At 42.6% G+C, this 14,802-nt stretch overlaps 1 protein-coding gene across 1 annotated transcript in view; it reads left to right on the top strand.

Moving 5' to 3' along the window:
• LOC130374341 (nestin-like) overlaps positions 1-14,802 on the top strand; it is a 49,867-nt gene that overhangs the window by 13,203 nt on the left and 21,862 nt on the right. The window contains exons 5-18 of the mRNA XM_056581058.1: positions 7,115-7,141; positions 7,426-7,452; positions 8,332-8,960; positions 9,087-11,064; positions 11,192-11,353; positions 11,470-11,643; positions 11,728-11,790; positions 12,089-12,130; positions 12,342-12,383; positions 12,696-12,764; positions 13,618-13,653; positions 13,793-13,837; positions 14,112-14,165; positions 14,269-14,316. Coding sequence (XP_056437033.1) covers positions 7,115-7,141; positions 7,426-7,452; positions 8,332-8,960; positions 9,087-11,064; positions 11,192-11,353; positions 11,470-11,643; positions 11,728-11,790; positions 12,089-12,130; positions 12,342-12,383; positions 12,696-12,764; positions 13,618-13,653; positions 13,793-13,837; positions 14,112-14,165; positions 14,269-14,316 — 3,396 coding nt within the window. The remainder of the gene's footprint in view (positions 1-7,114; positions 7,142-7,425; positions 7,453-8,331; positions 8,961-9,086; positions 11,065-11,191; positions 11,354-11,469; positions 11,644-11,727; positions 11,791-12,088; positions 12,131-12,341; positions 12,384-12,695; positions 12,765-13,617; positions 13,654-13,792; positions 13,838-14,111; positions 14,166-14,268; positions 14,317-14,802) is intronic.

Below are 14,802 nucleotides of genomic sequence, written 5' to 3'. Positions count from 1 at the left end.
AGCCCGTAGCATTCGCAAGCAGAGCACTCACACAGACAGAGAAGGGCTATGCCCAAATTGAGAAGGAATTCTTAGCAATGATTTTCAGTTTGGAGAAATTCCATCAGTACACGTATGGACGCAAGGTAACTGTACAAAGTGACCACAAACCTTTAGAGAACATAGTGAGAAAGCCACTATTGAGTGCACCCAAAAGACTACAAAGAATGATGATGCATATTCAAAAGTATGACGTTGATGTTGTTTACTTACCAGGAAAAGAGATGGTGTTAGCAGACACCTTGAGCCGAGCTTACCTGCCTGAGTGTTCAGCCTTTGGCTCAGTGGAAGCTGAAATAGAGACTGTTAATATGTTGCAGCATGTACCCATCTCAGCGGACAGCCTCAGTTCAATCCGCTCTGCAACAACACAGGATTCGACACTGCAGAAACTCATTGAAACCATACAACAAAGATGGCCAAATGACAAGGCAAAGACACCGAGCGAAATCAGACCATACTTTTCATTCCAGGATGAACTGAGTCACCAAGATGGAGTAGTGTTTCGGGGTGAACGTGTTGTCATACCTGGGGCCGTATTCACAAAGCATTTTATCTTACCGCTAGGAGTGCTCCTAACTCGCGCTAAAACATTTTACGTAGGAGTTTTTTCTTAAAAGTTATTCACAAAGCCGCTGAGACCTACTCTTACTAAGGATAAATCACAGAGAGTGAACTAAGAGTGACGCGCCGTTGCTATGGATTACGTCAATTCTCGTGCACGAGTTTAGAAGCGGTCAGTTCGGTGATTGGTTGTTCAGACGAGCCCACTGAATCACCGAAAAACAAGGAAATAGCCTAGGCTAGAAATGAATTCCTATTAAGTAGTTATAGTGCAGTTAGCAGAATACACGCATGATGACAATTTTGTGCAGACCACGATAATGACGTTGTAGCCTGCACGTTCAAGAGAGAGAGAAAGCAAACAATACAAATACGTAAAATCTAAAAAAAAAAAAATGTTACGAACTACCCAAGTGTTGACTGATTTGTGCCAAGGTGTTTACCTAAAATGTGTTTTCAAAGTGATCCCTAAATGCCTGTCCACTCGGTTCCACACGGCCAAATTCCTTGTAATGTTGATCGCCATCATCATCATCATCGTCTGGCTGTGGAATGTTCCTCCGCTTGCAGAGGTTGTGTAGAATGGCACATACAGTGATTACTGTGCTTGCCCTCTGGGGTGAGGCGTATTTCGCCGTGGAGGACATGAAACCGACGTTTCATCTGCCCAATTCCTCTCTCCACAACATTTCGTGTATGTTTGTGTGCTCGCAAAGAGCCAATACGATGTGTTTTACGCATAGGACTATACGTAATCTGCGTAATCACTTACATGTTACACTTTAACTGTGCTCCCGGTTGTGGATTGAGGTAGGGTGTCTAGAGCCACGTCTTGCATGGATAGTCAGTATTAGTCACTGTCACCCAGCAAGTGACACCCAACTGGTACATCTCAAAAAGCTGCCTCAGACCGCTCACCATTAAAATGCGCGAATCATGGGTAGCTGAAGATCCAGGCCACTTTGCAACAACATCCAGTAGGCTATGTTAAAATTTGCATCAAAAACAACCTGCGTGTTGATGGAATGCACTTTCTTCCTATTGACGAACACGTCCTCGTCTTTTGATGGCGCAATTATTTTTATTTTTTATAAGTTATATATTTTTTTTTATAACTTATAATTTTTATAACATTTTATTTCGGGACTAATCGGATTATTCCTGTTAGTCGGGGATGTTATTGCATCGCGCATTAACTCCACAATAAATTGAATACCCTAACATTTCGTCTCGCAGGCATTTTAAGATTCTTTGTGAATAGGTCTTACTGAGTTAGGAGTCCTCTTGAGGACTTTTAAGCTCTCCTAGACTTAGGTGCTACTTTTAGTCCTAAAATACTTTGTGAATTGCTCTTAGTGAAAAAAGTTAGGAGTCCTAAATTTAAGAGTGACACGCCCATTATTTTTAGGAGTTACTCCTAAATTCGCCAGTTAGGACCTACTTTTAGCCCTAAGATCCTTTGTGAATACGGCCCCTGATGCGCTAAGGAGAGACATCACGCAACGTCTACACTCCTCTCATTTTGGGGTGGAAGGATGCCTATGAAGAGCCAGAGAGTGCGTATACTGGCCAGGCATTAATGACCAGATCAAGACCTATGTAGCCAAGTGTGACATTTGTAGGTCAGTGGACTATAAGCAACAAAGAGAAACACCGATCTCACATGACATGCCTAACAGACCATGGGCTAAAGTAGGCACAGATTTGTTTTCTTTTGACAACAAGGACTATCTCATCACTTTAGATTACTATTCAAATTTCTGGGAAATAGATTATCTCTCAGACACAAAATCTACAATTGTGATAAAGAAACTGAAAGCCCACTTGGCCAGACAAGGCATCCCTGATGTTGTCATCTCGGACAACGGACCACAATACTCATCGCAAGAATTCCACAGATTCAGCGAACGGTGGGAATTCCTGCATAAGACCTCGTCACCTGGGTACGCTCAGAGCAATGGCAAAGCAGAATCAGCCGTCAAAACAGCCAAGAGACTTTTGCACAAAGTGCAAATGGCTGGACAGGATCCCTACCTTGCTCTTTTGGATCACCGTAACACACCGTCACAAGGCCTGGACACCAGTCCAGCACAAAGACTTCTCAGTCGGCGCACCAGAACACTGCTGCCCACGAAAGCAAGCCTTCTGCAGCCAAAAGTCGAACAGGTGCAGCAAGGACTACGCAGTAACCAAGAACGCCAGTCTGCCTACTACAACAGATCTGCCAGAGATCTGGACACATTGAAACCAGGGGACTGTGTGCGAATACAGCCATTTGGGTCTCACACTCTCTGGAGATTAGGCAATGTTCTCAGGGCTGTGGATGCGAGATCCTACGAAGTCCAGCTGCAGTCTGGTGGTGTTCTGCGGAGGAATCGCAAACACCTCAGGCGTGCCCACGGACAGACCCTCAGTGAGTCTATGGACATGGAGACTGGTTGTTCTTCCACAGACTGTTCCTGAAACACACACAGACACAGACACGGGTGACACACACCCACCGGGTAGCAATGTATTACCGGTGACCACAAGGGCTGGTCGCACAGTGGTGACGCCACAACGCTACAAAGACTTTGTGAACGAATAGTTGTGGACCACTCATGGACTTTGGGGGGACTAAAGAAAGAATGTGGAGAAAGCATAACATGTTTAGTAATGTGTGTTGTTATAAGTAACATGTTTAGTAATGTGTGTTGTTATAAGTTTAAGACTAAAATAGGACTAAAGAAAGAATGTGGAGAAAGCATAACATGTTTAGTAATGTGTGTTGTTATAAGTAACATGTTTAGTAATGTGTGTTGTTATAAGTTTAAGACTAAAATAGGACATAAAGAAAGAATGTGGAGAAAGCATAACATGTTTAGTAATGTGTGTTGTTATAAGTTTAAGACTAAAATAGGACATCGTTTGTAGAACTTTTCATTCTGAATTTACGATGTGGATCTGTGATTTGATTGCAGCTAGTATGTGTGAAGGGTAACAAGGAATATCACTCTAGTTAAATTAGTTTAGTTTTCACTGTAACAGTAATGAGTTTTGTCATTCAGAGATGATTTATATTGTGTGTATTTTTGACAGTTCATTAAGAGTCAGAAAAAGAGAAAAAAGAGAAAGGATGTTACAATAGTAATTGTGTTCACACGGACAAGTAGGAATGTGACACCGGAAGTAAGAGTGACACGTGAGAGATGCACGTAGGTTGTACCAGTGAGTTAATAAAGAGTTGCCCTTTTGGGCTGTTATAAAGTAATTCTGAAGTTAATTTAAGAGAAAAGGAGCAGAATTAAACAGCTCCGGTGGGGGGAGCTCGGCGGCAGTCCGGCAGCTCAACTCCCAGAGTAAAATCCCTTTCTCCTCCATGTCGCAGTTCAATATGGACTTATAATAACCCCCGCTACGAGTCTTCACTTGCTGTGGAAGTACCAGAGATGTCAGACGCAGTCTTTATGATTCATATTATAATCCGAGGCGCACATTGTTTTTGGCCGTGATATTAGATATAATATTATATAAATAGCTATATATTACACAATATTATTATTATTATTATTATTATTATTATTATTATTATATTATATTATATTTTAAAGATATAGAGCTTCAGGGCCCAGTTTCCCAAAAGCATTGTTAGCCTAAGTGGATCGTGAAGTGCGTCGTACGAGCATTGTACAGTTTTCACACCGTTTCCCGAAAGCATCGTTGGTAACGAACTTTGTGAAAACGCTCGTTGCTAACGAGGACTCCAGGGTACTCGTAGGACGCTAAGAGCATCGTTAGCCTACTATAGCCTCAGTTGCGTCACCAGCGGACATTCCTAGAATTGGATGCGTTTTATTAAAACACATCCAATACCACGGCACGGAATGCCCAGCTTGAGCCATTTCGCGACCAAAAACTGTGGTTACCGCTGATATATTACTCTAAGACTACTGTTAGATTTAAACAGCAAAGATAGAGACATGTTAGAAGTCAACAACAACATAATTTATTGCAACAATTAAAAATTCCAAAAATACATGCGCAGCCAAAATGTAGGTTACCGATCAAACGCCACGTAACAAGGCATGATTCCATTGCTCTTGTGTGGGAGGTCGCTTTCAAGCTGCACTTGCTGTCTCCCTCTGATTTTAATTCAACCATCGTGGTAAAAATGTCCTCATATTGATCAATGACAGAAGACATATACTAGACATGCATCATGCTGAGACCAGCGGGTGTCGGAGAATTTCTGCAGGCGTTTTTTGTTGATGGTGAAGTTCCCTATTTACGCCTATTGGACCCTGTCTAGACAGTAACGAACATCCCTGACCATAGTTAATCACGTTTGTAGTCTACACTCAGAGTGAACTCATTATTGCATGCGGGTGTCTTCATTCATAAAAAAATGAAAACATTCGGGAGTATGCAATAATACAAATTATTCTAAAGAGGTCAGAGACTCCGTGCACATCCCCGCCTTCCCCACTGAACCAAGAAATCCCACGCCGTGATGAACGGGGGATTTGACCCACTTGGTTTTACACAGGAAACTTGAGATAAGAAGGTGAAATCGCCGGGCGTGCCAAGCTTCGACCACACCGGCTCGGCAGTGTAAAAAGACCTATAGCCAGGGTTCGAGTTAAGTGGGAGCCAGTGGGAGCTGAGCTCCCATAGAGAGAGGTCTGGCTCTCATGAAAGCAGCAAACTCAAATATCTGTGGGGGTCTCTGAAAATACAGCAGTATAATATTGTAATTACAAATAAAGCTATTTTCCCTTCCACATGCAGAGTAATATTGACGTTAAGTGGGATAATAAAACGCGGGTCATTATCGGGAAAATACGCCCCCCCCCCCCCCCCCCCCCCGTCAAAATTCAGCGCAAGGCCGGAACGGTCTCCCCCCACCGTCAACAACTTTAAGAGACCCCCACAGAGATGGAATCATAACTCGAACCCTGCCTATAGCCTACTTCATCCTGCCCAACAATATGGGCAGGATCTAGACCAAGCTCTCCTAATCGGGTCAGCAATAGCCGTGTTTGAATGATAATGAATGAATGGAACGTTGCATTTTTAATGTCTTCAAATATTCTATACTAGAGAGCCAATCAATGCAACCTTATGCAGAATCAGATAAAGTCGGCTCTCTTGCTGCGCAAAGTATGTTTCAGAAATCAGCACATTAAGATAAATGTAGTTGTCACACAAGCTATTTTGGACTTTTGTAATATGGAATTATTTCAGGGGGGGAAATGCCGTGAATAAATGTATGCACAGTGCGTTCAGGATAAGGACTGATATATATGTTGGCCTAGGCCTAATCAATTGTGTTTTAATATCTTTAGCATTCATATTATTGCACTCTATTCTTTTCGTAGGCTACTCTGCGGTTGGCCTTGATGGGGAGATATTTTAACCCTTTTTAACCCCATTTTCCTGCGACATTCCTGCATCTCCCCCTGCGTCATAGCCCGTTTCAGCACCATGTCAGTGGACAGGTACAATCCTACGAACGTCGTGAGTGCAGCGAATGCGCGTTCATGTTAAGAGGAGTTTCGGGAAACGCTCCAAAGAAATTAACGATGGTTCGCAAGATCCACCGTGAGAATAATCGTTCGAGCGAAGATCCATCATTATCGGGAAACTGGGCCCAGGAGTCCGCAAACAGCAACAATCACTTCTCCTCCACGCTGTGGTTCACTCTGACAGCTCTTTGGTCAATGGGCAGCAGCTCATTTGCATTAAAGCTACAGACACTAGTAACAGCGCATTCTGAAGAGACTGAGGGCGCACTCATACTTGGCAAGTTTGCCTGTTCCGTGCTGTAGGAAGATTCAGCACGATTTCCCCCACTCCCCCCGCTGGCCCGTGGTCACACTGCTCCCAAAGGCCATGACGATTGCTCCTTCATACATACGTCATCACGTCGTAATACGATAAATACATCATCACCAAGCGTCCTCGCCGCCATAACAACAATGGAGAACAACAACGTGAATGCTGTCGTCGGCCCAGATTTCAAGTAAACACTCGACTTCACCTTCGCACTAACGTAAACCCACTCATGAACCGCTCGCCGCCATTGTTTAAAATGATTGTTGTGGGGAAGAAGGGCATGGACCTATAAAGAAAGAAGGGAAAGTACGCAAGGACTACGTCATCCAGCTCACGTTGCGTATCCGCGCGTGTCATCTCATTAGCATCTGTACTTTGGCCACGGCACACCTCTCCCAAGTGTGCCGTGGCCAAGGAGCTGTTCCGTGCTGGAATACGGATGGCGTGGTCACACAAGCCAAACGTTCTAGACTTTAGTATGCAAATGAGCTCGGGCACGGGGGCGCGGCCCTCTGTGAGTGGCCCCTTAAACAGAGGGGAATAGCGGAAGGCAAGGTTTATTTTCCAATAAGCTATTTCCAGCAAACAGCTTCAAAAACATGTTTTCTGGAACTCATATATGTACGTACTAGCCTATGTTTACTTGTTGGGAGAAAACCATAATATGTCTCCTTTAAAATGTAATTTTGCTTTCCAGGAAATCTATATGCAGTGAGGAAAAAAGGTAGGTGTTGGCCCCTGTCCACATTTTGTTATCCTGGTAAACTTTTTTTTTAGAAGTGCTTATTGTAAAACAATATAACAGTATATTCTTTGCTTTTGGATGTTAACATGGAATATAGGTAAATGGATATTTCAAATTATTAGTTAATTAGTTATTAGATTAAGAAAAGGTACAACACGTCAGTGTTGGTAGATTAGTTCTGGTCAATTGTTGACTTACATATTTGTCTGTTGGTCTGTCTATATCATTCCTGAAAATGAAAAGTACCCTTTTCCATATTTTAGGAGAATTTTTACCATCCCGAAGTAAAGGTGAGTATCTCTTGCTTGGCACAGTCTTTAATAAAATATGGATGGATGGTTTTCTTGATACTTTATATATTTAATATTAATATATATATATATTAATATATAATATATCTGTGAATACAGAAATATATGTCAGACATATGTATCCCCATAATGCATGATATAATTTACTAACACAAAATCTTGTTAAGATGCTCTATGGGCGTCTCTGATTAAAATGTACTCTTGGAATTTAGATGCAATCACAAATATCCACTTCAAATGTCTCACAACCTTGGAACTTGGTATTCACATGGAGGACATGCCTTTTCAGAAGTGTGCCAAATTTTGGTTATGATTGCTCTAAAAATTATATAGATATTATATATATTAGTTATTGTCAATTTGGATAAATGCTAAGCTAAACACTAATGCTCAAGATCCCACATAAACGGCATCTTCCCTTGAACCATGACTTAGATTTACTCCAAATCATATGGCGATATTTATCTTATCGCCTTGAAGTGTTCCTTTGAAAATTATGTGATTAATCGGAAGACGTTTGCAGTAAATATGTCTGTCCGATCAACAGCTATGTGGTAAAAAACACATCATTTGGATCTGTGGATGTGTCTGATTAAAATCTGGTAGATATAAAGTTCATGCGTATATCAAAATAGAAATGAGTGACAATTTACTATTAATAACTTTCTAACTTTGTCCATGAAACTTTTTTTCAAGGACCAAGTTGCATACAAGTAGTGTGCCAAGTTTAGTGCTGATAGCTTCACACTAAACTGTGGTGTTCTGCTGGCTAACTTTAATCTGAAGATGTCATAATGCGTGTGTTTTTTTTGGAGTAACTAATAAGACTTAATTGTGGTGTGTATGTACATGTTACAGTTGTAGGGATGCAAGCTAACCAACGACCAGCAATTGAAATAGTGGAATCAGGAGAGGAAGAGGAGGATGCAGCTGAAGCAGGAGGAGAAGAAAAAGAAGAAGGAGAGGAGGAGGTTGATACCGTAGCTGCTGATGGAGGAGAAAAAGAGGAGGAACAGGTAGAGGTTGAAGAAGAGGAGGTGGAGGAAGAGGAAGAGATAGAAGATTATTACGAGGACGAGTATGAGGATTATTACGACGAGGAGGAGTATTATGATGAGGAGGAGTATTATGATGAGGATGAGGAGGTGGACTATGATGAAGAGGAAGAACTGGAAGAGGAGGAGGATGGCCAGGATGAGGGAGAACTGGAGGAGGAGGTTGAGGAGGCGGGAGTACTGGAGGCGGGGGTCGAGGAGGCGAGAGTAATGGAGGAGGAAGAACTAGAGGAGGAGGATGGCCAGGATGAGGGAGAACTGGAGGAGGAGGAGGAGGCGGGAGTACTGGAGGAGGAAGAACTAGAGGAGGAGGATGGACAGGAGGCGGGAGAACTGGAGGAGGAGGAGGATGGCCAGGATGAGGGAGAACTGGAGGAGGAGGAGGATGGCCAGGATGAGGGAGAACTGGAGGAGGAGGAGGAGGAGGCGGGAGTACTAGAGGAGGAAGAACTAGAGGAGGAGGATGGACAGGAGGCGGGAGAACTGGAGGAGGAGGATGGACAGGAGGCGGGAGAACTGGAGGAGGAGGATGGACAGGAGGCGGGAGAACTGGAGGAGGTTGAGGAGGCGGGAGTACTGGAGGCGGAGGTCGAGGAGGCGGGAGTACTGGAGGAGGAAGAACTAGAGGAGGAGGATGGACAGGAGGCGGGAGTACTGGAGGAGGAGGAGGATGGCCAGGAGGCGGAGGAGGAGGAGGAAAAACTGGAGGAGGAGGAGGAGGAGAAGGAGGAAAAACTGGAGGAGGCAGGAGAAATGGAGGAGGAGGAGGATGGCCAGGAGGAGGGAGAACTGGAGGAGGAGGAGGAGGAGGAGGATGGCCAGGGGGAGGGAGAACTTGAGGAGGAAGAGGAGGAAACAACAGCTGAACTAGAACAGGCCACTGACACTGGCAATCATGAAGAGGACCTGGATGAAGAGGAAGAGCAGGAAGAGGTGAATGACAATGGTGACGATGACGATGTCGGGGTTGACGAAGAGGAAGGGGGGGAGGAGTCTGCTTCTGAAAACACTGATGCTGCTGAGGAGGAGGATGATGGTGATGATGATGATGAAGAACAGGAAGAAGGCGATGTAGAAGGAGTTCAGGCAGAAGATGAAGAGGGGGAGGAGTCTGCTGCTGACGACTCTGAGGCAGCTGAGGTAGAGGGTGATGGTGAATATGATGATGATGATGATGAAGAAAAGGAAGAAGGCGATGTAGAAGGAGTTCAGGCAGCAGACAAAGAGGGGGGCGAGGAGGAGTCTGCTGCTGACGACTCTGGGTCTGCTGTTTCCGTGGAAGATAATGATGAAGATGACAGACAACAGGATGAGGGTGTAGAGGAAGAGGAGGAAACAGCCGAAGCAGACACAGATAGTGAAAATGAGAGTGATGATGTTGATGATTTTTACACTGCTCTTGAAGACCATGAAGAGGAGGTCGGGACCACTGAACAAAGTAGGGTTGACTACTACGACGACGATGATGATGATGAAACAGCAGAAGAAGAAGACGACCTTGCAGAAGAGGACAAGGAGTTAGAGGAGGATAACGATTCTTCCTCAGTCACACCCCCAGTTCCTGACTTTAAAGATGATGATGATGATGATGAGGATGATGAATATGAAACAGAAACTGATGAAGACTCCCCAAGCAATGGGGAGGAGGATACCAGTGATGACATTCCAACATCTGATGAGGAGCAGGAAGCAGCTGCCCTTGCCGTGGACGAGCAGATGGCCTCAGACAGCGATGTTGAAACCGCACCGACGTCTACAGACGCTCATTCAGCTGACGATGACGATGCTGATGGAGACAGTGACACCACAGATCAGTCTCTACCTGTCTCCAGTGCGGAGGGGGATGAAGAGGATTCCTCAGAGGACACTATATCTGTCGCTACTTCAGATAATTTTGCAGATGATGAGGATGATGATGAAGAGGATCCCATGGATGAGGACCAACTCAAGAGCGGATCTGTTGACCTTGACGTTCTTGAAGTTCCCCACACCAGTGATATTGATGTAGAACTTGAAGCAGAGCATCACTCCATTGAAGACATTTACGGGGAAACATTTTGGTTGGCCGAGAGTGAGGACAGCGGAGTACTGGGTGACGATGAGGATGGCGATGATGATGATGATGATGATGATGACTTTTATAAAATAGATGAAGAATCATTATGGGAGACTGTGTCCAGTTCTGAGGACTACAATGACTCATACAAAGAGGAGGAGGAAGATGAGGATGAGGAACTAGGTACCATACCATTTGAGTTCAGCATTGATCCTGAGGATGACAAAGTGGAAGATGTTTTAGGAGAGGAAAGGCTTGCACACTCCCATGATGACAAGCTTGATGCTAGTTTGTTCGAGTACCAGGATGACCTCCAGGATGATGTTGACATCAACAAAGAAGAAGACGGTTTCCCCTCGGACCCTCCGGCCGGAGCTGCGCCAGAAGATGACAACAAAGATGATGAGGATGAGGATGAGGCTGAGGCTGATGGTGACGTTGATCCTGTTCACCATGACTTTGATGACTCCGTGCTATTAGGTAAGTCAGTCAGAATTATAAGCTGTCGCAATAATTAAACCCTTCCATATTAGTATCACAAAATATCAGTATAGCAGCCAGCAACGCATATCAGATCGCTTTAAGAAGTTGATATTTGACTACATAGATGGATTGATTGCACCAGCTGCACATCACGTGCCAGTCCAACAGGAAGCAGTAGGAAGTGGGACAGGACCTCCAGAAGAAGAGGATGACATAGAGAAGGAGGGAGGCACTGAGGGGGACGATGGAGACAAGAGTGGAGAGGTTGATGCAGAGGAGATTATTGGTAAATATGACTGGTGAATAACCATCCACACTTCTTTTGTTGTGTCGTAGCATGTACCCAGCGCATGCTTTATAAGTGACTGGCTGTCAATTTCTGTGTAAATTGTGTCAATCTAGAAGATCTAGGAGAGACAGACCAACCTACTGTCACCATGAAAACCACGGAAGAAACTGAAGAGAAAACCGAGAGAGAAGATGGGGCTGATGATGATGATGATGACAAAGCCAAGGTCAATGTCATGAAACCGGTTGGTGAGCCTGAGGAAAGTGCAGCCCAGCCAGAAGCCACAGGTTTGTCAATGAAAAGAAAAGTCATAACAGATTATAATCAGAATGTCTGTAGTGTACATTTACCTAACGTTTTGCCTTTTTCAGTGTGCCCCTGCATGCTTTGTTCCAAGACTACGGATACAGCTGCAGAGGCAGTAGAGAAAACAGGTGACGGCATCTTCATATTCTGTATAAAGGTTTGGTTTTGTTTGTCTTTTGTATTTTCTACCACTTATTTCAATATATTAATTCAGCATATCGAAATGAACCTCCTCTACCTCAAGCCATTAATTATATATCTAATTAATAAGAGGCATGAAACCAAAATATGTGAATAGGCCTACATGGTGTTTTTATATTGTCAACAATGAATGTGCCCCAAAACATTCATATACTTTTTTTGCTGATTTTGTAATATCATACGTTTGAAAAGCATGTGTACGTTTCATTATATCTCTGCTTTTAGAGCCGCCAAAAAAAGCTTCTATTGGGAAACCAAGGAGAAAAGGTAACGCTTGGATTTAAAGCATTGCACACCTTAGGCTCAATGAAACCTCAAGGATTCTGGTTTCATGCTACTGAGGCAGTGAAAATCAGCCAGTTTAAAATGATATTCAAAGCAATTAATTTGTAACATGTAACATATATACAACCAACTTGTTTTGTAAAAAAGCTTTGATATAATTGATGAATCACGTTGCATATGTTACACTCCTCAGTGCGTGAATCCAGGAAGACAGAAGAGACGCCAAAAAGGAAAGGTTAGCAGTTAAGATTTCATATTTTTCTTAAGGAGAAGCAGCAACCCTAACCCTAACACACGGCCCTAACCCTAACACACGGCCCTAACCCTAACCCTTACCATAACACACAGCCATAACCCTAACACACGACGACCCTAACCCTAACCAGCGACACTCTGTGGTCAGTGAAAAAAAACGATTAACTTGTGCCAAATAGATATTTTAGTAACAATTAACAAATATTAACAAAGGGTTAGGTAATGACTAGTTTGCTATTTATTATGGCACCTTATTATAAAGTGTTACCTATATTTGTTCTGTTTTCCTCAGCTTTTCCTCGCAATGCAGAGCTAGAGGAGAAGATCAGGAGAGTGAGGAAGGTCCCTGGACTTTTAAGAGGTATTATGACAATGAAGGCAGTAAAGGCCTTTTGACTTGAGAGTGCAAGTGAAGCCCCTGTTACACCCTGAATTTGAACAATATGAGATAAAGAAAAAATGCACCACACACCATGTGTGTCAGAGAACCTAAACCCTCTCTCAGAGTTGGCCATAAGCATAAACCCATATTCAATAATTGACTGAATATCCACGAGACAGATATAAACATTGAACATAGTAATGTAGAACATAATAATTAACTGAATATCCATGAGTGACAGATATATGCATTTAGTGTAGCTAGAACATATTCATTAGATGAGAATGATGTTATAAAATTATAATGGCACTTGGATTTTCCAAATTTGATAAAAGATAATGGGTAACACATTAGTCTCCTTATACAGTGTGATTACACAAATGAGTACTGTGTAAAAAGCAATGTAACAGCATTCACTTAATATGCTTACATATCATTATGGAACAACATATAACTATACAATTTAGTTTGGGGTTACGGTTAGGACAAAGGTAACAAAAAAGGGTTAGGGACAGTTTAAGAGTTAAAGTGTAATTGAAGGTGCATTCACAGCAAAATAATCTTGACTTTGTATGTATTCGTGCCGCGCCGTCGCTTTTGGTGTGAAGGCAGTAAAACGAATAAGGGAGGTTCAATGTACGAATGTTTTTCCACTCATCACTACGTTTAGGTGTTAGGTTGATTGTTAATATGTAATTACATTGTAACAAGGATAATGTTATGTGAAGTGTTACCAATGTATAATGTAAATGTATCCTAGATAGTAGAAGAATGATATTACTCCTAAACACAGTTATGTAATATTGTGTTTGATTCCCATTTTACACTGGAGGCAAAAAAGTGGAGAAGCCCAGGACCGTGAGGAAAGGTAAACCCCTCACCATACAAATATGAATTACATAACGATGATTAATGCATCACTGTATTATTGCATACAAACATACAAGCACTCACAAATATACCTTCCTTTTGCTATTATTTATCAACATAATATTTTATTTTTACAGAAAAAGAACAACCAAAGCAGGAAGTGCCAGAATCTGGACCAGAAGGTAAAGTGTTGGGTTATACTTTCTTTTTTTGTATCTAATGAATTAAACCTATAAGGCAATATGACGGAATGACGTTACTAGTGCTAAAAGGGAGGCAGTGCAGCACAGTATGGTGGATCAAACACACTCTGGCTCAAACTGGTTTATTATAGACTATCAATTTTACAGACACTGAGATTGCATCCTTTGTATTCTCACTGTGAAACATGTTTGCCTGTATATGGTGGCCATTGTTTTACCTCTTTATGATGATAATGTAATAACTATGTTGTAGTTGGCCCTTGCCGCCCATCTCCGGTCTACTGCCCTACCCCTCCAGGCTGGTTTGGTAAGTCTGGGCTGTAGAAATCACTAAGGATTCAATTCCTTTTATGCGGACAATGCTCCTCCTCTCTCTATATATATTTTTTTTTCTTAACACTTTTTTCCAGTTCATCACGTTGTGACGGACAACCCTTATCCCCCCCCAACCCTGACAGGTATCCAATCCAACACTGACACAAAGAAATACAACTCATATACATATGTTAACAACATAAAGAGAAGTTCAAGAGGTAGAAAACGCTGTTCAATGCTCATCATCATTCTTTGCTATTAACTGGTATACTGGTGGTGATTCAGAACTAGTTTCCATGGGTAGATTCCCTTTTCAAGTGCAACATACTTGAATAGGTTTTAGAATTTTTGAATTTTTTAAGAACATCGAAGAACAACTAATTTGAGACTGAAGAGATTCAGGGACTTAAGGCCCAGTGTGTAGAATAAAGTGGCATCTAGCAGAAATGAATTGGCAGAAATGGAAAATGAAATGAATAAGTAAAATAATATTCTTACCATCTTATCTTAACTTACCATCTTACTCATATAATACCAGGCCTGCCAGACAAGTTACTTGGACAAGTGGGTCAGTGTGCATGTGCCAAGCAGCCTGCAGCTCACACACACGGCACACGCGAACGCACACA

Source organism: Gadus chalcogrammus, chromosome 21, assembly GCF_026213295.1.
Source record: "Gadus chalcogrammus isolate NIFS_2021 chromosome 21, NIFS_Gcha_1.0, whole genome shotgun sequence".
NCBI lineage: Eukaryota > Metazoa > Chordata > Actinopteri > Gadiformes > Gadidae > Gadus > Gadus chalcogrammus.
This window is presented reverse-complemented; position numbering and strand designations above follow the sequence as displayed.